Source organism: Neolamprologus multifasciatus, chromosome 13, assembly GCF_963576455.1.
Source record: "Neolamprologus multifasciatus chromosome 13, fNeoMul1.2, whole genome shotgun sequence".
Taxonomy (NCBI): Eukaryota; Metazoa; Chordata; class Actinopteri; order Cichliformes; family Cichlidae; genus Neolamprologus; species Neolamprologus multifasciatus.
In genome coordinates, this window is record NC_140451.1 from 276,488 (window position 1) to 296,414 (window position 19,927).

The 19,927-nt window shown below is 47.2% G+C and overlaps 3 protein-coding genes across 4 annotated transcripts in view; all 3 read right to left on the reverse strand.

The window, feature by feature from the left end:
- The window catches only part of LOC146504712 (protein NLRC3-like), a 245,145-nt gene extending 227,601 nt beyond the window's left edge, over positions 1–17,544 (reverse strand). For both annotated transcript variants that reach the window (XM_085183401.1, XM_085183402.1), the window contains exon 1: positions 17,438–17,544. The gene's annotated coding sequence lies outside the window, so the exon portion shown is untranslated. The remainder of the gene's footprint in view (positions 1–17,437) is intronic.
- The window catches only part of LOC146504717 (protein NLRC3-like), an 89,948-nt gene extending 70,884 nt beyond the window's left edge, over positions 1–19,064 (reverse strand). Inside the window, exons 1-4 of the mRNA XM_085183403.1 lie at positions 18,931–19,064; positions 17,635–17,766; positions 17,449–17,550; positions 16,067–16,142 (exon numbers count right to left, since the gene is read on the reverse strand). Of these exons, the coding sequence (XP_085039529.1) occupies positions 16,067–16,142; positions 17,449–17,550; positions 17,635–17,723 (267 nt within the window). The 5' untranslated portion in view covers positions 17,724–17,766; positions 18,931–19,064. The remainder of the gene's footprint in view (positions 1–16,066; positions 16,143–17,448; positions 17,551–17,634; positions 17,767–18,930) is intronic.
- LOC146504719 (uncharacterized) lies at positions 98–9,009 on the reverse strand. The gene is made up of 3 exons (XM_085183536.1): positions 7,560–9,009; positions 6,712–6,860; positions 98–6,620 (listed from the first exon to the last, which is right to left on the reverse strand). Exons 1-3 carry the CDS (start codon positions 8,921–8,923, stop codon positions 6,463–6,465), a joined length of 1,671 nt encoding a protein of 556 aa, XP_085039662.1. The 5' UTR covers positions 8,924–9,009; the 3' UTR covers positions 98–6,462.
- Positions 19,065–19,927: the final 863 nt, after the last annotated feature.

A 19,927-nucleotide genomic window follows, 5' to 3' on the forward strand; every position in this document is an offset into this window, starting at 1 on the left:
TCCAGAGGAAGTCGACACTCATCCAGACCATCAAAGATGAACACAACCTGGAAGTGTTCAAAGCTGCAGATTCCTGCTTCTTTGGTTTCAGTAAAGAAGTGATGAACAAGTTCCACCAAGCTGAACTTTTCCTCTTTCAGCACATTCAGCTCTCTGAAAGTGAATGGAAATATGAACTGGATGTCCTGGTTGGCTTTGTCTTCAGCCCAGTCCACAGCAGCTGGAAGTTCTGAATAATAATAATAAAAATACAACTTTAACAATCCTATTTTACAAAATGCTGATGACAATTTCTGACCCACTGAGAAATGACAGAACACACTGGTGTCACAAGTGTCTCATTTATCCAGCAGCTTAAATCTTTAGATAAATCCTCTTACTGCTCTGCAGACGGTCAGCCAGCTGCTCCTGCTTCATTCTCCTCAGGAAGTCCACTGTGATCTTCACAAATGCCTCTCTGCTGCTCCTCTGCTCATCATTCTCCCTCTGAAACTCCAAGCACTGGGGCTTATTTGGATTCAGAGCCATCTGGATCTTCTTCAGCTCGTTCTTCACAAAAGTGATGATGTTGTCCTCCAGCAGCTGGAACAGAATACTTTATGAATGAGCCACCACTCTGAACTTCAGTCTACACAACATCAAGAAGGTCCTGAGGAAATGTGAACGCTGGTTTGTGGGTGGAGTCAAGGAGGCCATTTATATGAAAAGGGAAAGACCATCTCTGAATGGAGGAGGGGCCTAAGGGTACATCTGTCACCATCTTTAACAACACTTTAACAAACAACATGAGATTTTAACAGTAATGTAAAAATCCTGTGATTCATTGTTATTAAGCACAAAAAAATCTATGGCTCCGTTTCCATTAGTAGCCGCTCAGATCGACTCACCACAGGTCGCCACGACTGGACTGGATCCACTGGTTTCCATTACAGTTGAGGACCACCTAATGTGGTTGTCTCAATATAGCCGAGTGTCAACTCACATCTTTAGTAAATGTTAATGCTCCTAATTTCCATCATATTTGTCATTTCAGGGCTCGCAAAATCGCTAGCCCGACGTCCCGGGGCTAGCGATTTCTCCAGTCGGGCTACCAAAATCTATCTCTGCCCTGCCCGTCGGGCTATCTTATGCCGGGCTCACACTGTGCGATTTTGTCAGTTGCGCGATTCAGCTCCTGCTCAAACGGCACGATTGACTCGCAGGGGTTAAAAGTTCGTAGGTCACCATGCAGGGTCTCACACTATACGGCCCGATGCTCTGATGCGACCCGAGTGCTCACACTGTGCGTCCATAAAATGAAGGTTATAACAGAAATTCTGTCGCTCGCTCTCCCTCTGTCTTTCACTCACACAGACACGCACACCACCGCCATCAACTTTGCTAAATTGCTAATGAAAAACATTGATCAGGCAGCTGTGATTGAGCAGCAATGTCCATCCAACTATTTTCACGGTTGTTGTGGTCGTGATAATTTTGTGAGGCCACATCGAAAAGGCTCGGATGAGCTTTCCAAAGTTCTACAAGTGCCTCCATCGCTTGTGTCCAGATCACACGCTGCACTGCCGTGCCGCGCCGTCTTTTTCGCTGACATTTGTGTTTGCGCGTGCGCAGTGTGAGAAACTGCGGCGACACCCTCACGACGGTCGCGAGGATTTCAAACATGTTTCAAACATGTTTGAAATCCTCACGACCAAGCGATTGATGATCGGGAGCTGGTCGTGAGGTGTTAATCGCTTCTCGTTACCCCACGTATACTACACGATGCACGACGCACGATGAAGGCCAAAATCGGGCCGATTGCCAAAACGGTCGCACGACTCAAAAATCGGCTCAAAATGGGCCAAAAATCGCACAGTGTGAGTCCGGCAATAGGAAGGAAAAAGATATGTCAATGCTTTTGCATTCTTTCGGAAATGTATCTGGGTAATTATGTCATTGGCATCGGTGAGCCAGAATTTGCGCTTGTTTTTTGCTTTCACTTTGCAATCGCGCGAACTGTGTATAGAGAGCGACAGTACTGATTGGTGAGTGATGATAATTTGCGCACCAATTCCTCTGACATCGTCTTATCAATCGTTAGCTTACTATGCAAACATGACAAGTGAAATCTCCTGCAGCAAGCTTAAACGTGTGAGAGTTTGATCGCGCAGAGAATCGCTGAGCGTTATGTGAGTGAGTGTGTAAAAGCAGCAAGATATATATTTTAGTTCTGCTGAGCCAAATAAGACAGGTCAGGGTGAAGAAGTGACAGCCAAAGAAAAGCTTACCACAAAACGGAAAAGTTATCAGACTATAGGGCAAAAAGAAAGTGCAGCTTTATGGTTTCATGGACAAAAGAATTTCTGTGGCTGCAATATGACGAGCTAAATAACCAGGGCTGCACATAAGTGGTCCGCAGGTGCGCATTCGCTGTCAAAATAAAAAACGCGCACAAGATAAGAAGTTGCAACGTGTGTTTGCATACATAAGATTTTCCTCCACCTCCAAAGAAATGTCAGAAGGAGTCCGAACCACAAAAGAAGCACGTATTACCGGAAAAGTGGTTGCAGTGGTTGCAGCTGGCTTCAAACAAATGATGAACGCACAGAGATGTGGTGCAGAATGTGCCGTGAAAATCCCACTCTAGCGGACAAAAACAGCCTTTTATATGGATGCAAACGCGCGTTGCAACTTCTTATCTGGTGCGCGTCTTTCATTTTGACAGCGAATGCGCACATGCGGACCACTTATGTGCACCCGTGTAAATAACATAATGTTCTGCCGGGTGTGTTGTTGGTTTTCCCTCGATTTCTGAGTCGACAAGCGCCTTTGTTACTGGGACCAGTAATTTTAAGAAAGGCCCCCATTAGAACCCATGAGAAATGCATTATTGCTCAGTCTGCAATATCTTTCCCAGAACCAACACCAATTGCAAATAACAAACTAAAAATAAACCTGAGACATCTGTTTAAAAGAGCTACTATGTTGCAGAGAGTGAACTACCACTGGCACAATTTAGCAGTCTTTGCAAACTTCAAAAAGCAAATGGCCTCGATCTTGGTTCCACTTACCTCTTACCTGTGACTTCAGTGGAAATTTCAAATTCAGGATCTGACACAGACTGATTCATGTCCTACACAGTTCTTACAAATTCATAGAAATTTCTGTTCAATTAGAACCAAGTATTTGACGGGTAAGAAGTGACGGTTAAGAATCTACCGGAGAGGACGCGGAGGCAACGGTGAAAAGCTTCATTAAAATCCACCTGAAGCTGCCGGAGGACACCGTAAAGAACATCGCTTTCGATAGAGTGCATCGCTTGGGGGGCGTGAGGTCGCGGACCGGGAGACCACGTCCTATTGTGGCCAAATTTGCTCAATTCAAACAAAAGGAACAGGTGAAGAGTCGCGGCAGGGAACTGAAAGGAACGGACTTCAGCGTGAACGACCAGTTCCCCAAAGAGATCCTGGAACGACGCAAGGTCCTGTTCCCAGTCCGACGTAGCTTCATGCAGAAAGGCTCCCGCGCTGTCATCGCCGTGGACCGGCTCTACGTGGACGGACAGCTCTACCGCGACCCTGGCACCACACCGTGGTTATATTGACTGCACTCCAGATAAGAACCCGCTACACTCTTTTCTTATTCATTCACACTTTCTCCTTTAACATGGGTTTAACCTAGTAATATCAGTATGATGTCATAGCAGATATAACACCGTCACCCTCCGTCATTACTTTAATTGGAATGTTTCCGTTTCTTTTCTTTTTTTTTGTTGTCGCTCACAGTTTATGTGGTTTCTTTCTTTCTCTTGTCTTTCACTGCTGTGATCACCTACTTCCCCACTCACCTACAAACAACACCTTCTATTTCTCCATATATTCGCACCACGATCACGCAAACACACACGCTCAACGGCAGCACATTTACAACAGCCTCACAGCAAGCACAGACTTACAGGACACATACGCAAGCCACGCTTGTTCATATTAGTGAATAGTCACACACATAGTCAGACTTATGGAGCCTATCACCACACTTTTTTCTCTTTCTATTTACAAACAAGTGATGTTTCCACATTTTCTCCACCCGTCTAAACGAAACACCCAGCTTACATCATTAGACATACACACACAATTATGGGCATGCTGAGGTTTGTCACATGGAATGTAAATGGGGCTGGCACCAGAGGAAAGAGGTTAAAGATATTTAACCAGCTTAAAAAACTACAGGCAGATGTTGTTTTATTACAAGAAACTCACAGACCTGTTACAGGTTTAAACGAACTTAAAACACCTGAGTTTCCTAATGTGTTTGCAGCTTGTTATAATTCTAGACAAAGAGGAGTAGCAATTTTAATACATAAAAATGTTAATTTTACAGTACTCGATACAGTTATAGATCCAGAGGGTAGATTTCTAATTATTAAACTATCAATATTGAACAAAAAACTATGTATTGTAAGTATATATGGTCCAAATGTTGATGAACCCTCATTCTTCCACGGATTTTTTAGTGCACTCTCTGAACACCTTGATTGCACACTCATTCTTGGAGGCGACCTCAACCTTGGACTAAATGAAGAAATGGATAGGCTCAACACAACAGGAACTCAGCGCAATTGGCAATCCACAAATATAATCAAACAGTATATGAGCGACTATGGCCTTTGCGATGCATGGCGCTCCCTTCACCCCAACAGTAAGGAATATACTTTCTTCTCACATGTTCATCACTCCTACTCTCGTCTGGATTATTTTTTGGTCAGCAGCTCACTGCTGAGTGACATTTCAGACACTGAGATTCACCCTATAGCTGTCAGCGATCATGCTCCTGTATCTTTAACACTAATACACAAGAATAATACTACGCCAAGTAAAAACTGGAGATTTAACACATCACTACTTAAAGATGAAGACTTTATTAAATATTTTAAAAAGGAATGGATTTCATATTTAGACTTTAATGACACTCCCGGAACATCTGCTTCTGTTCTATGGGAAGCAGGAAAAGCTGTGATGAGAGGTAAAATAATTTCTTTCTCATCACACAAAAAGAAAGAAGAAAACAAAAATATTCAGGAATTAGAAAAAACCATCAAATCCTTAGAAGAAGCCTACGCGTTCCACCAAGATCAAGAAATAATGAACAAAATATGCAAAACAAAACTAGAATTAAATGAAATTATTAATAGAAAAACACAATTCCTTGTACAAAGACTTCGCTTGCAGAATTTTGAACACAGTAACAAACCAGGTCGATTTCTAGCAAACCAGTTAAAAATAAATAAAGAAAAAACAACTATATGTGCTACTAAAGATTTATCAGGGAACACAATATATGACCCTGGAAGAATAAACAAGATTTTTAGGGATTTCTATGAAACTTTATATTCACCACAAATAAACCCGTCTAAAAATGAAATTGATTTGTTTCTTGACAACGTAACTCTTCCAAAATTACTAGACAGTCAAGCAATGGCACTGGATTCGCCACTGACGCCAGGTGAACTCCAGGAAGCCCTGATAAGTATGCCCATTAATAAAGCTCCAGGTCCAGACGGCTTTCCTGCAGAATTCTACAAAGAATTCTGGACAATTTTGGCACCAGTATTCCATGGAATGTTGCAGGAAATCAAGAAAAATGGCAGACTACCACCAAATATGAATTCTGCTAACATTAGTCTCCTGCTAAAACCAGGAAAAGACCCTTTATTTCCCTCAAGTTATCGTCCAATATCCCTTATAAATGTAGACCTTAAAATAATCTGCAAAGCTCTCTCAAAGAGATTAGAGAAAATAACCCCCCTCTTAATTCATCCTGACCAAACTGGTTTCATAAAAGGTCGGCACTCCTCAACAAACACTCGTAGATTACTTAATTTAATAGACTATTCATACAATAATGTCACGGTCTGGCAGGCAGACCGTGGGGATATGGGGAATGAGGACCCAAAACGCAGACTCTGCGATGCAAACAGTGCTCTTTATTTACAGTGAAAACTGTACACACAACAATACATCCCCGTGTGCTCCCGACTTCCACTCCGTGTCTTCTCCCAGTGTTTGTGCTCGTGTGTCCGCTCCCTCGTGCCAGTGCACTCTGTGTCTGCTGCCCTCTCGTCCAGCAATCCTTCCTGGGAAAATAGAGGCAGTAGTTAGTACCCTCAGTTCACTTGGTAAGCTCACACTCACAAACAGACCAACTGGAGAACTGACGGGAAGTCTCACGAAATGATCCCGCGTCGGTGGGAGCTCCAAGACTCTCTTAAGTAGCTCCCCCGACGAGGCCTGATCAGGAGCAGGTGTGTGGCTTCGGGTGTGGCCAGTCCACCAGCAGGGCCACACCCACCCGGCCTGAAGGCGCCCGCAGACCGGCGCTCGCAGAAACACATACACACATCCGCAAACAGGAAGAAGAGAGACAGCAACACCAAATATACATATAATATAAACAGTCCATAACTGCACAGGGATCCTGGGCTGCTCAGACCCAGATCCCTGACAGTACCCCCCCTCTAAGGGTCGGCACCCGACGACCCCAAAACAAAAACAAAACCACAGTCCAACCAACCCAGGGCGGGCGGCGGGGGTCCAGGACGGAGGGCCAGAACCAAAACAAGCAAAAACAATAAGTAACAAACCCTCCCAGGTCACAGTCAAGTCAGACCGCACATCCCGCAGCGGCGCCAAAAAAAAGAAAAATGCCACAAAATAGTCTCAGGCAGCCCATCACTACAACAAAAAAGTTCAGGCGGCCTACCTTGGGTCCCGTGATGGCAATAGGACGCTTCAGGCGGCTGACCTCGAGTCCTGTGGGGGCAGCGTTGCAGCTCCGGCGGGCGGCCATGGGTCCGGCAGCAGCAGCAAAACGGTTCTGGGGGCCTGCCACTGATCCTGTGTCGGTGGTGCTGCATCTCTGGTGGCCTACCCGGCGTCCAGAGGTTACGGCGCTGCAGCTCCGGCGGGCGGCCACGGGTCCGGCGGTGGTGTTGCTGCTGCGGCAGGCGGCTATGCGTCCGGCAGCCGCTGTGAAACGGTCTCGGCAGGTGGCCACGGGTCCGGTGACGACAGCGTGGCAGCTGCGGTGGGCTTCCACGGGTCCGGTAACGGCGGCGTGGCAGCAGCGACGGGCGGCCACGGGTCCGGTAGCGGCGGCGTGGCAGCAGCGACGGGCGGCCACGGGTCCGGTGGCGTGGCAGCTGTGGCGGGCGGCCACAGGTCCGGTGGCGGTGGCGGCGGCGGCGTGGCTCCGACGAGCAACCGCGAGGTGTGGCACCTGATCTACGACGTGCTGGTTGCGGTCGTGCGGGTCGCGGACGTGCGGGACGCGGACGTGCTGACCCCCCCGACTCTCCAAGGTCTTGCGTGGGCAGCACGGGTTCCTCCTGCCCGCTGAGCTCCTCCGGTGGCGGCGCGGGCTCCACAGGCTTGCTGAGCTCCAGCTCAGGCTGCGGCGCGGGTTGCTCCGGCTCGTCCCACTCCCTCCGCTCGCTGAGCTCCAGCTCGGCCCCCTCCGGCTTGCCGCGCTCCTCAGCTAGCGGCGCTGGCACCACCGGCTCGCTGAGCTGCTCCTCCGGCGGCTTGCCCCGGGTCCGGTGGTGACTGCCCTGCTCCCCAGGCGGCCCGCCCCGGGTCCGGCGGCGGCGGTGCTGCTCCGGTGACCTGCCCCGGGTCCGGCGGTGCTGCTCCGGTGAGCAACAGCGATATGTGGTACATGGCCGATGACGCGCTGGTCGCTGAAGTGGACGCGCTGGATGTGGACGGCGTGGAGGGCGCGCTAGACGTGGAGGTCCCTCCGGCAGCGGCGCTGGCTCCACCGGCTCGCTGAGCTGCTCCTCGGCTGGCAGCGGCGCTGGCTCCACCGGCTCGCTGAGCTGCTCCTCGGCTGGCAGCGGCGCTGGCTCCACCGGCTCGCTGAGCTGCTCCTCGGCGGCTGGCAGCGGCGCTGGCTCCACCGGCTCGCTGAGCTGCTCCTCGGCGGCTGGCAGCGGCGCTGGCTCCACCGGCTCGCTGAGCTGCTCCTCGGCTGGCAGCGGCGCTGGCTCCACCGGCTCGCTGAGCTGCTCCTCGGCTGGCAGCGGCGCTGGCTCCACCGGCTCGCTGAGCTGCTCCTCGGCGGCTGGCAGCGGCGCTGGCTCCACCGGCTCGCTGAGCTGCACCTCGGCTGGCAGCGGCACGAGCTCCTGCCCGCTGAGCTGCTCCTCGGCTGGCAGCACGAGCTCCTCCGGCTCCTGCCCGCTGAGCTGCTCCTCGGCTGGCAGAACGAGCTCCTCCGGCTCCTGCCCGCTGAGCTGCTCCTCGGCTGGCAGCACGAGCTCCTCCGGCTCCTGCCCGCTGAGCTGCTCCTCGGCTGGCAGCACGAGCTCCTCCGGCTCGGGCCGAGCAGGTCCAGGTGGCGTCGTAGCAGGTGGCACTGCTACAGATGGTGAAGAGCTGAGCGGTGTGGAGATCGCTGAACGAGGAGACGCTAGCTGCACTGTTGGCTGGCTTACAGCAGCGTCGGCGGTGTCACCATCCACTAAAAACAAAGAAGCAAATGGGGTGAGAAATGGAAAAGTGTCCTTATTACTCACCACAGCCGGCTCTTGAGATGTCCGGGAAGTCGGCTGCGGTGAGGAACGCCGGCGGCGCGAACGTCGTTTCCGGGTAGACGTCGGGGCCGGCGTGTCAGGCTGTGCATCCACCAGCTGACCGGGCTGGCGAGCAGCCTGAGTAGGAGAGTGAAGGTGGAGAGTTGAGAGCAGGAAGTCCAGGACTACTGAATTGAGGGAGTCCACCAGCCAGGGGAATTTGAACAGCGTCTCTTGCAGCCGCCTCTCCACATCGTGACGCAAACCTTCCACGGGCTTCTCCCCCCACAACTCGCATAGGCGGTAAACCTTGTCCATCACCTCCCTCCTGAGCCTCTCCTCAGAGACCGCTGGGTCCATGCCTGGCGGGATCATTCTGTCACGGTCTGGCAGGCAGACCGTGGGGATATGGGGAATGAGGACCCAAAACGCAGACTCTGCGATGCAAACAGTGCTCTTTATTTACAGTGAAAACTGTACACACAACAATACATCCCCGTGTGCTCCCGACTTCCACTCCGTGTCTTCTCCCAGTGTTTGTGCTCGTGTGTCCGCTCCCTCGTGCCAGTGCACTCTGTGTCTGCTGCCCTCTCGTCCAGCAATCCTTCCTGGGAAAATAGAGGCAGTAGTTAGTACCCTCAGTTCACTTGGTAAGCTCACACTCACAAACAGACCAACTGGAGAACTGACGGGAAGTCTCACGAAATGATCCCGCGTCGGTGGGAGCTCCAAGACTCTCTTAAGTAGCTCCCCCGACGAGGCCTGATCAGGAGCAGGTGTGTGGCTTCGGGTGTGGCCAGTCCACCAGCAGGGCCACACCCACCCGGCCTGAAGGCGCCCGCAGACCGGCGCCCGCAGACCGGCGCTCGCAGAAACACATACACACATCCGCAAACAGGAAGAAGAGAGACAGCAACACCAAATATACATATAATATAAACAGTCCATAACTGCACAGGGATCCTGGGCTGCTCAGACCCAGATCCCTGACAAATAAAAACATTGAAACCATAATATTATCTCTAGATGCAGAAAAAGCATTTGACAGAGTTAACTGGAAATTTTTATTTGCAACTTTACACAAATTTGGTTTTGGAAACTCTTTCATAAATTGGATAAGAATATTATACAATTCCCCAACAGCTCGTATCAGAACAAATGACCAGACATCCTCCAGCTTTTGTCTCCTGAGGGGCACCAGACAGGGATGCCCACTCTCCCCTTCACTTTTTGCAATTTTTATCGAACCTCTAGCAGCAGCACTTAGACAGGCTACAACAATTAAGGGCATAAAATGTAATAACGTAGAACATAAAATCAGTCTCTATGCGGATGATGTGTTGCTTTTTCTGCAAAACTCACAATTCAACCTCTCTGAGGTAATTACTCTAATAAACTGGTTTTCAAGAGTTTCAGATTATTCAATTAACTGGCCAAAATCTACAGTTCTTCCCATTAACTGCTCCTTCCATAATTCATCTTCTGCCCCACTACAATCTGGAAATATTAAATATTTAGGTATTAATGTTTCTCCTAAGCTTTCAGACTTAACTAAATTAAACCACATCCCACTTCTAAAGAAAGTAGAAGGCGATCTGACTAGATGGAAATCTCTACCCATATCACTCATGGGAAGGGTCGCCACTATAAAAATGATGATCTTGCCAAAAATAAATTACTTATTTTTAATGATCCCTAACAAACCATCACAAGATTGGTTCAGATCTCTGGATTCACATATTTCTAAATTCCTTTGGAAAGATAAACCCCCGCGCATCAGCTTAAAAACGCTACAAAGAACCAAGGATAGAGGAGGATTAGATCTGCCTAATTTTCACCAATACTTCTTAGCCAACAGGCTTCAGTTCATCTCAGAATGGTTAAAATGTACCCTCTTAGATGAGCCCTGGCTAGATGTTGAACAGGCATTATGCAATGATCTAGAGATTTCAGACCTACCATTTATTAGCTCAAACATCAAAAGACATGAATGCTTTAAAAGCATCAACATCAGCTTTTCTCTGACAGCATGGTGGGAGTTTCTAAAAATAACGGAGTCTTCATTAATCCCATGCAAACGTACACCTATCTGGAATAACCCTGACATATTACAAAACAAAAATATGATTAATTTCCCAGAATGGAGTTGTAAAGGAATTAAATACTTAGAACATATATTAGAGGGAACAGAATTTATTCCATTTGACAGACTAGTTACACAATATGGGATCAACAAGAAAAGATTTTTAGAATATCAACAAATTAAATCCATAGTAAAAAAGAAATTTAACCTCAGTCAAGTTGAATTACAAACACCACCAAGTGTGGTTCAATTTCTTACTCTTAAATCCCCCAAACTATTATCTAAAATATACAGAACACTTTCTAAAATAGATGAATCAATATCCCTTCCTATTGCAAAGTGGGAAGCAGATTTATCAGTCAGCTTAGACCAAAACGTCTGGTCTCAGATGTGCTTAAAAACCTTTAAATTGATTAAAAATCCCAATCTGCAATTAATACAATACAAAATACTGCATAGAGTGCACTATACAGGTCATTGAATGTTTAAGATGGGCTTTACATCCGCCAACAACTGCTCACACTGTCAAGGCAATACACCAGACAGTTACATCCACGCTCTTTGGTTCTGTCCACCAGTGCAGAAGTTTTGGCACGAGATATGTGAGGACTTATCAAAGTGTCTGAAATGTAAAATTCCAACCTCCCCTTTAGTATGCTTGTTGGGAAATTTGGATGATGTCACTACAGAAATTAATACAGTCCACATGGTTTTTATTGCCCTATGCATCGCCAAGAAAACGGTCCTCATGAACTGGAAAAATAAAAATAATCTTAATTCTAGCCAATATAGAAACTATCTAATAGATCACATTGGTCCCGATATAGCCTCTGCCACCACATTAGATCAATCCCTCTGGGCTCCTTTGATCGGCTCCATCACCTTGCGGGGGTAGGGGGTCGTGGTTTGGTCCCGCCTTGGCTATTGTGGTTGATGTGGAGGTTGGGATGGGCTTAGGGCACCTGGAGGACCGCTAGAGATGTTATCCCTGGAGGGCTTAACCCGGGGGTTGTGTTCATAACCTGGTTAGTGGCTCTGGTCGCTCTCAGAGGTTGTTCTCCTCGTGGCCGCGTGCAGCGGGGCTGGAGGATGGTCTGTGCTGGCGGACGTAGGTTACTGGCCTGGTGGCCTGGCTGCCCCTGAGTGGATCCGGGGCGGGCGTGGGGGTTTGGGGTTCGGGGGTGCTTCGCCTCCGTGCTGGGGCTCTGGCTGGGCCTTGGGGGCTTCGGTCCTCGTCGGTGTGTCGCCGAGGTTGTGGGCGGGTGGGTGCACGGGGGCTCAGCCCTGGCGCAGGGGGCCTCTTGTGCATCGGCCTAACCGGGGGCCTCTTCAACTGGCAGGGAGGTTGTTCCATCTTTGCAGGAGTCCACTCTGCAGGTGGGGGAGAGACATAGGAGAGGTGGAGAATAAACTTAACCTGGGTGTCTGTGTCTTGTGTAGTCTGGGAGATGATTGAATGTTGGGGTGGGTACAGTTTCCTCTGCGGTGGGGTGGGGTGGGCTGCCCCGGGTCCTGTGGGGCTTGGCGGTGCTGCTGCCGTAGGCCCCGGTCTGGATGGGCCTGGGCTCCCTTGCCTTGGTGGATACCGGAGGACGGGGGTGCATATTGGGGTCAGCGGGGGAGCTGGCCCTAGGGAGGGACACCCTCCCCTCCCTTCTTTTCCTCCCCATCCCCGGCTGCCTCCCTCTTCCCGCTCCACCACACCCACCCACACAGGTAGGGCTTTGGGGTGCAGGTGTGTCACCAGGGTGCAGGGGAGACATTCCCCCCCCCCTCTGTCCTCTTCTGGCCACCTGTGCCTCAATTTTATCTCACAACTTAGACATCCACATTACTTACACTCTCATAACACACACATATATATATATATAGGGCCTTGAGGGTGGGCACGTTAACGGTGTCCAGTAGACGGTCTGTGTATTCAAACCTACCTCTGGCGCCGGTGCCCACCTCTCAATTTTAAATCCTTGTAGACATTGAGGGTTCTCGGGAGGGGCCGTGCTAACACCTGCTGCTCTCTGGCAGCAGCACCATGCTCTCCCTTGTTTTAAATACACTTTAGAGCAACACGCAGCAACACTACACTTGAGCGGGAGGAGGGAGGTATGGGGTCTTAACACACCCCCGTTCTCTGCTAGCCATCGGGGCGGGGGGGCTGGGAAGAGATGCTCGCTGTCCGATTGGCCTCCCTGCTGCTGCGGAGCCTGGGGCGGTCTGCTTGCCTCCACCCCGGAGGGAAGGGTAACATCTCTTGGGTCTGGGTGCCGTTTCCATCTCTGGGGGTGAGGATACCTGGACCCGGGGTATAGAGTATGTTTGGGGAGTGTGATTGTGTGTACATGTCCATTTACGTTTATTCCTACGTTGGGCGAGTGCTGAGTGTTTGTATATGTGTGCATGAGGGTGGGAATGCATGTCTGTGTCTGTGTGTGCCTGTTTGTCTGTGTCTATATGTCAGGTCGGGTCTTAGACTCCACCTCTCTGGGAACTCCAAGGCCCTCCAAAGTGTGGAGGCCTATCTCCCCTCACCACACTCCCTGCCGGTGACTGATGCCCTCAGGGGTCGGTGCATTGTTGGTTCTTGGTGTCCGGGGCTGGGCGCTCGGGTATGTACCAGCTCACTCCCGGTGGCTACTTGGCGGGGCCTGGCGCCTGCTGCTCGGTCGGGCCTCTTCCGGGGCGTGGGGGGCCCTCAGGCCTCCGGCCTCTGTGCCTGCGGCTCGGTTCACTCTGGCACAGCTGGCTGCCGGCGGAGCCGGCGGGCACGCCGGTGCAGCCCCCTCTAGCTCCTGCCCGGTGGCTACTGGGTGACCCCTCGTCTGGGGATCCTCAGCCCTTCCCATGAAGGTGGCACGGATGCCCCTCCGGTGGTCCTCCTTGGGCTCTTGCACTCTGGGGCCTCTGGATGTCTGGGGCCTGGATCTCCTCCATGCCTGCTTCATGCCCTGGGGGACGGGGCTATGGCTCTCTACATCCTCTAGCAGACCATTACATGGGGAAACCATTTGAATACAAGCGCGCCGATCCACACAGGTGTGCACATGGGTGTTCACTGTTTGTAGACTTAAATCACACCTTTCTTGGCTGCTACTTCAAAGCACACTGTGCGCTGTCTGTCCTGCGTGCTGCACAACAACATTCAATATTTAGTATTTACTGCTGTTTACACTTAGCTAGATTAATGCGATGGTGTTGTGTATAGTATGTTGCTTTGTTTTGTTTTTTTTGCTTGTTTTCTATTCTTTTTCTCTCAACAGGTGATCCCGGAGATATTTTTTCTTCCCCCCTTTCTCACTGTCCCTCTCCCCTTCTGTTTTTCTTTTCCTTCCTCTTTCTTTCTCCCTTTCCTATCCCTCACTCATGTCTGTCCCGTCTGTAACAACTGAAAATAAAATAAATAATAAAAACAAAGGTCGATCAAATGGACCAATACGGCAATGCCATGATGATCCATTTGGCAAAATAAATCCATTGGGTATCCTTGTTGGTCTTCAGACAACAATTCTGACGGCTAAAGAACCAAATGGAAAAAAACCAGGCGGAAAAAAAAAAAAAAAAAAAAAAAAAAAAAAAGAACCAAGTATTTGAGTTGATGATTGTAATTTTTATACAATGTTGTAATTTGTGTTTTTTTGATTAATGTTTTGTTTCCGTTACAATATTATACTTTAATGTATAATATTGTAAAGGAAACAAAACAGGAAACAAAGCATCAATGAAAAAAATTGCTCTCTTTTTTTATTCGGGCTTCTTAAATTTATTTTGGGCTACCAAAAACTGAAGAGTCCCTGCCCGAAGGGCTACCAGAGATTTTGAAATTTTGCGAGCCCTGCATTTATTGCTCAAAGTTATTGTAGAAACAGTTATTCAGCTTCATTCTCACTGATCTCAACTACAAACTGTTTCACTTTGGTTTCTGTTTAAAGCCTCGATGTTTAAAATGTTTCCCTGTGATCAATGTTGCCTCTAATTTTTCATGTGTCTGAACACACAAACTCCCTGAGCGTCCCTTGGACCACTGTGAGCAACTGCAGACGTGTGCACTGTGGTCACGCCAGCATCGAATCCATCCAAGTTACATGTTTATTAAATTAATCTAATTACAGCATTTATGTTAGACTCCTTTTAATTAACTGCTTTAGCCCACTTACAATGAAAATTAAAAACAACCTTGTTCATGACCTGTGTAGTATGTTAACACTATTGGAAGTCAAAAATAACTTGAACTCCAATTTTGAAAAACACAACTTTATTTATTTTTTTTATTTATTATTAACCTCTGACTTGTATTATGAGTCTGAGTCTGTGGTCTGGGAGAGAGTCTGTAACTCTGGATGCAAAATACAGGATATAATGACCAGTGCTGGGCAATTAATTATATAGTTACTTCTTCAAAAAGGTAAAACAAAGTTTTTTGCAGCTGTTTACCTAAAAATGCAGCCAAGGTGTTTTTTAAATAAACATTTCAAACTATTTACAGAACAATCAGCTGTTCTGCATCAAATCTGATGCCACACAAATTATTTGTGCCACTCCAAAAATAATTTCTGTCCACTATGAGATGAAGGAGAACAACAGCCTGACACCTGCAGGCCTGACAGCAGCAGATGTGTCACTGCTGTAACACCTGTAACATTCAGCAGTCGCCTCATTGTTCTGACACACAACAACACTATTGACTACACTCACACTAACTACACACTAACTACACACTAACTACACAAGATTTGTGCTAAACGTCACAAATCTCTCACATCTCAAACACACCGTCACTCCTAAAACTTCCCCCTCCCTAAACAACTAAATGCCATGTTGCCATATCATGTTTTGATTGGTTGGCATGGTACTTTTTTCGACCAATAGGAAAGGCTGGGGGGTGTTTTGGTTTCATCTTTGCTCACAGGTGGAGAGCGCTTTCCTTATGAAACGCTGTTTTTACCGTTTCTTCCCGCAGTAAATATAAACAACAATATTATTCAGGAAGAAAACCAAACAACCAAACCAACTCCAATGGTTGTTCACGTTGTCATTAACGTGGCTTCACTCCACATCAGCCGCTTTGCTAAAACACCGGTGTCGGCACATAAGGACGCTGTCATAGCCTGTCAGCGACATTGATTAGCTGCGTATATACGAATGTGAATCGCATCATTGGCTGGACTATGGGATAAGGTGGCATTGTTCTGATCCCATACGGGAGCAGCCAGTCACTGACTAACACTGCAAAACTGAATTGTTAACCTATTTACTTTCATTTCAATTCAGGTGGATGTTTTTTGTGTGCAATGCAGATTTTCTGTGCACAGAGACCGTGCCAGCAGTCAAAGTTTGTTTCTTTTGGACATTTAGTCCACAGAGTCCTTGGTGTTCTGAAAGGGACCTATAAATAAATGTATTATTAATAATAATAAAGTAGTTGTTGTACATGTACAGACCATAAATATGGAGTCCAGCTGTGTTTGATGCTGCTGGGCAGACTGACCACTGGGAACCTCTGAGCTCTGCTGCACTCTGTGGAGGAACCATCGACACACACACACACACACACACACACACGAGGCCACTTTGATTATTGAAATGTGAATTTAGCCTCTAAAAGCTGTGTTCAGTCACTTTTGCTGCTTCCCTTGTTGCATCTGTATTTGTAGTTTCTCTGTCAGAGATCAAAATGATCAATAATACAAATGATACTCCAGAGTCCTTCCACTGTTATCCTGATCACTGACACTTCTTTGTTGTGTTTTAAACTCTGTAAAAACACAAAGATCATAATTCCCTGAATGACTTCAATGTTTTTCTAACTGAACTTTGATTCTAAAGTTAAAGGCCGTTTCTCAGTAAATGTACTTGTGAAACGTCATCATTCACAGATCAAGTACGTTTCAACTCAAAGTACGTATAAAGCCAAGTGTGTAAGTTCATCTCTGAATGTTTGTGATTCCTACGTTAAGTTTAACAACCGATATATGAAGCTCGGACGTCTGTGCGCTGCTGAGTCTGTTTGTTTGTTCATTCCAACCATCAAACTGTTCACCTGCAGCACAGTTTGTTTGTTTTTCAAAGTAAAACTGTGAAACACTTTTTTCATACTTGTGTTCAGTTTTGTATAGAAATGATGCAAAATTCAGTGTCAGGTTAAATGTGACAGAAACAGCTCAAACTGACATCATCCTGATAAAAGATGAGTGCAGGAAAACCGTGTTTGCATTTATTTGCACTGCTTTCCATGTGTGAATGAGGCGAGTATCAAAGTGCTCAGAGGAGAAAAGCTCCATATAAGAACCATTACTCCCAGTATTATTCCAAACTGGTCCAGCCTATAAAGATGAACTCTGTGTGAACAGCTGACCTGTGTCATGTGACCAAGAACACAAACATGATCTACTGTCAGATCAGGACACGTCACAGTTACTGTGTTACTGTTTAACAGCACACTGCAACATTCACACGTTCATCTAACAAACTGGATCATTAACAGCTGCATTTTCACACGTTTCACTTTGATTCACTACAGATTCAGCAGACAGAAAGAAGTTGATGAGGAAACAACAGTTCAGTTCATTTCTGTCCTGGTTGATGAAAATGGCAGCACTGCTGAGGAGCAGGAAGTGGAGATCAGACTGAGTGAAGAGTTTCAGGACAGAGAGTTTGAGAACATCTCCTCTTCCTAAAAATAATCTCTGAGTATCTGCTGTGTTTGTGGAAACACTCCAACACACAGCGCTGCACATATGAACATGTGTGTGAAACAGAGCTGACATTAAACATGATGGAGGATTTATTCACAAACACACAACAACATTTACACACACATTACCTCTCTGCAGGACGACACACGCCTGATTCAAAGTAAATATCAGCATCTTTAGACCGGTCACTCCTTAAGGACACAGAGCTGGGTGGAGGTCCAGGCTGGTTCCTGTGAATAATGATGGAGCAGTGATGTGAGTGCTGAGCTGTGACATGGAGAAGAGTCATGGACAGTTAGAGATGGTCATCTCACCTCTGAGCTTTGGTCTGGCTCTCATGTTCCCCACACAGAGTGCTTTTAGAGGGAGGGACTCCCTCCTCTCTGTCCTCACACTGATCCATGCTGCTCAATTCACATCAGCTCACACACACTTTCTACCTTCACCTGCAGAGGAAACACAAATCATTCATGTGCACATCAATGAAATCCTCCTTTCCATCATGTGTGCTGTCCAAATATCAGCTGCTTCTTTCCTGCTTCATCTCAGTGTCAGCTGACAGAATGACAAACCCACTATGTGTCAACATTTGATGGATAATACAAATTATCCATCAAAGTTGAGTTGTGACTGTCTGAGGTGTTACTAGGATGTAGAAACACTGGAGCTCAGCCCTGAAATCTTTGCTGTTTTCACTTGATAACAGCAGCTGTTTAAAGTTACTGAGTGTGTTTGACAGTAAAGTGAATGTAAATGTGAGACACTGTGTGCTCACAGCTAAAGGCTGCAGTCAGCTGTGTTAGAGCCTCTTTCACACAATGATCCTTTAATAAACACTCAGAGCTCCATGTTGATGAAGCAGTCATGTGTGAGCTTGTGTGCTGACATGTTGACAGTTTGACTTCAGCTTTTACTGAAGAAAATCCACAGAAGGCTGAAAGTGAAGCATCACTTCCTGTTTGAGGAGAGCCAACAGTCTGTTTACACGTCATGTCTGAGTTACAGCTGGAATAAATGATCATTTGCAAAGTCTGCTGCTCTTTCTGTAACCATCTGACCATCAACTAACTCTGTGCTGCTGCTGCTCTCATTCACAAAGTGCTCAATTACATTTTTAACTCGTGTCTTTAAGAGCTCTTAGCGTTAGCTTAGCGTTAGCATGCTGTCTGACTAGCTTAGCGTCAGAGCTCTGCAGGTGTGTCGTGTGTAAATATTAATCACAGTGACAGTAAAGGAGGTAAAGGTGAGAAAAACACTGCAGCTGAGCTGTGACGTCATCACGTACGCTGCGTCCTCTGTGGGCTCTGAGTGAACTCACAAAGTACAAACTACAAGTACACAAACACGAACGTAGCTCAGAGTGGCGGACACACTCGGCCTCGTTGGTCCAGCTGTGAGTCAGTTACCGTGAACTATGGAGCGGCAGATTTGTGCTGGAACTAAGCTGCACACAGCTGATGTTAGCCAGGAAACATTACACACTGACTTTAATGGAGAGACCGGAAATACAAACACACACAGTTTGTTGTGTGAAGAAATCAAACATGAGCTGAACAAACAGTAAAGTTCCTAAAGACAAACTGTTAAAGGAGGAAACAAAGCAAACTTACAGTTTCTTCACACACCAACAACAAGCTCCACTGCACGAAGTTCAGGAAGTGAAAGTAAACTGCGCAGGTAGAAAACACCCAGAGAGGCGTTTGAGGACACTCGGGAGCAGTGGCGTGTCCAGCGCTTGACACCCCCATCCCCACACACACACACCCCCCCAACCAGACTGGCCACCCCAGGTGCCACCCGAAGCTAAAACAATAAAATTCAATCAAATATCAAATGTACGATTATGTTTTCACAGTGCAGCTCAGATATCCGAGTGTAAGTGAATGCAGCATTGGCTTCTGCACTATGAGTCTACCTGCAGTCTACCTGGGTCAGATATAAACCAAGTTTAGGTGGAGTTTATTTTTCGTTGTGCTGACTTTTTACCGTCAGTTACAATCTGACGGTAAGTTACTGCGTACTAGCTAGCATGACGGAGTTTATATACAGCTGAGTGGGTGCTATGATGTTACTGATAGTGAACTTTATTTTATTCATAAGGTTAGTTAGTAGAGTTGCCAACGGCTCCTTAAAAAATGGAATGGTCCCTAATTCAGAGAAAATATTACGTGTTTTGTATTGAGCTGAGAAGGGACGCAGTTTGTCCCGGACTTTAGCTAGAATGGAAAAAGACACAAAGCTGAATTTATTCTGTCTTTGCTGCACAGCTGTTTCTTCTCTCATTCTCTCCCTCTCCTGTTGCTACTTCAATCATGAAACTGATCAATGATCAGCTGATCGTCTCTCTTGTTTGTTTATCTTGAAGGGAAGTTATGAACTGTTTCTGAGACACAAACAACACCAGGATCCTTTTCTAAGTAGCTGACAGCTGGTAACTGTGCAGGGGCGGGTCTAGCAAAGTTTTGCCAGGGGGCCAGGTAGGGCATTAACAGGAAAAGGGGGGCACAAAAAAGACTTTTCTTTCTTATTCTCATTTAAAATGTCTCGCTTTTAATAAATAATTATCTGAATCTTGCGAACAAAGTTTTTATCTGATGTAAAATGTAT

Excerpts from the sequence above, each read along its gene's own strand:
- LOC146504719 (XM_085183536.1), bottom strand. The coding sequence starts at position 8,923 with ATGATCCCGCCAGGCATGGACCCAGCGGTCTCTGAGGAGAGGCTCAGG. Across the intron at positions 6,861-7,559 it reads CACCACCGGACCCGGGGCAA|GCCCCCAGAACCGTTTTGCT; the intron begins GCCGCCGGAGGA and ends GATCAGTGGCAG. Across the intron at positions 6,621-6,711 it reads GCCTGAACTTTTTTGTTGTA|GGTTTGTTACTTATTGTTTT; the intron begins GTGATGGGCTGC and ends GTGACCTGGGAG.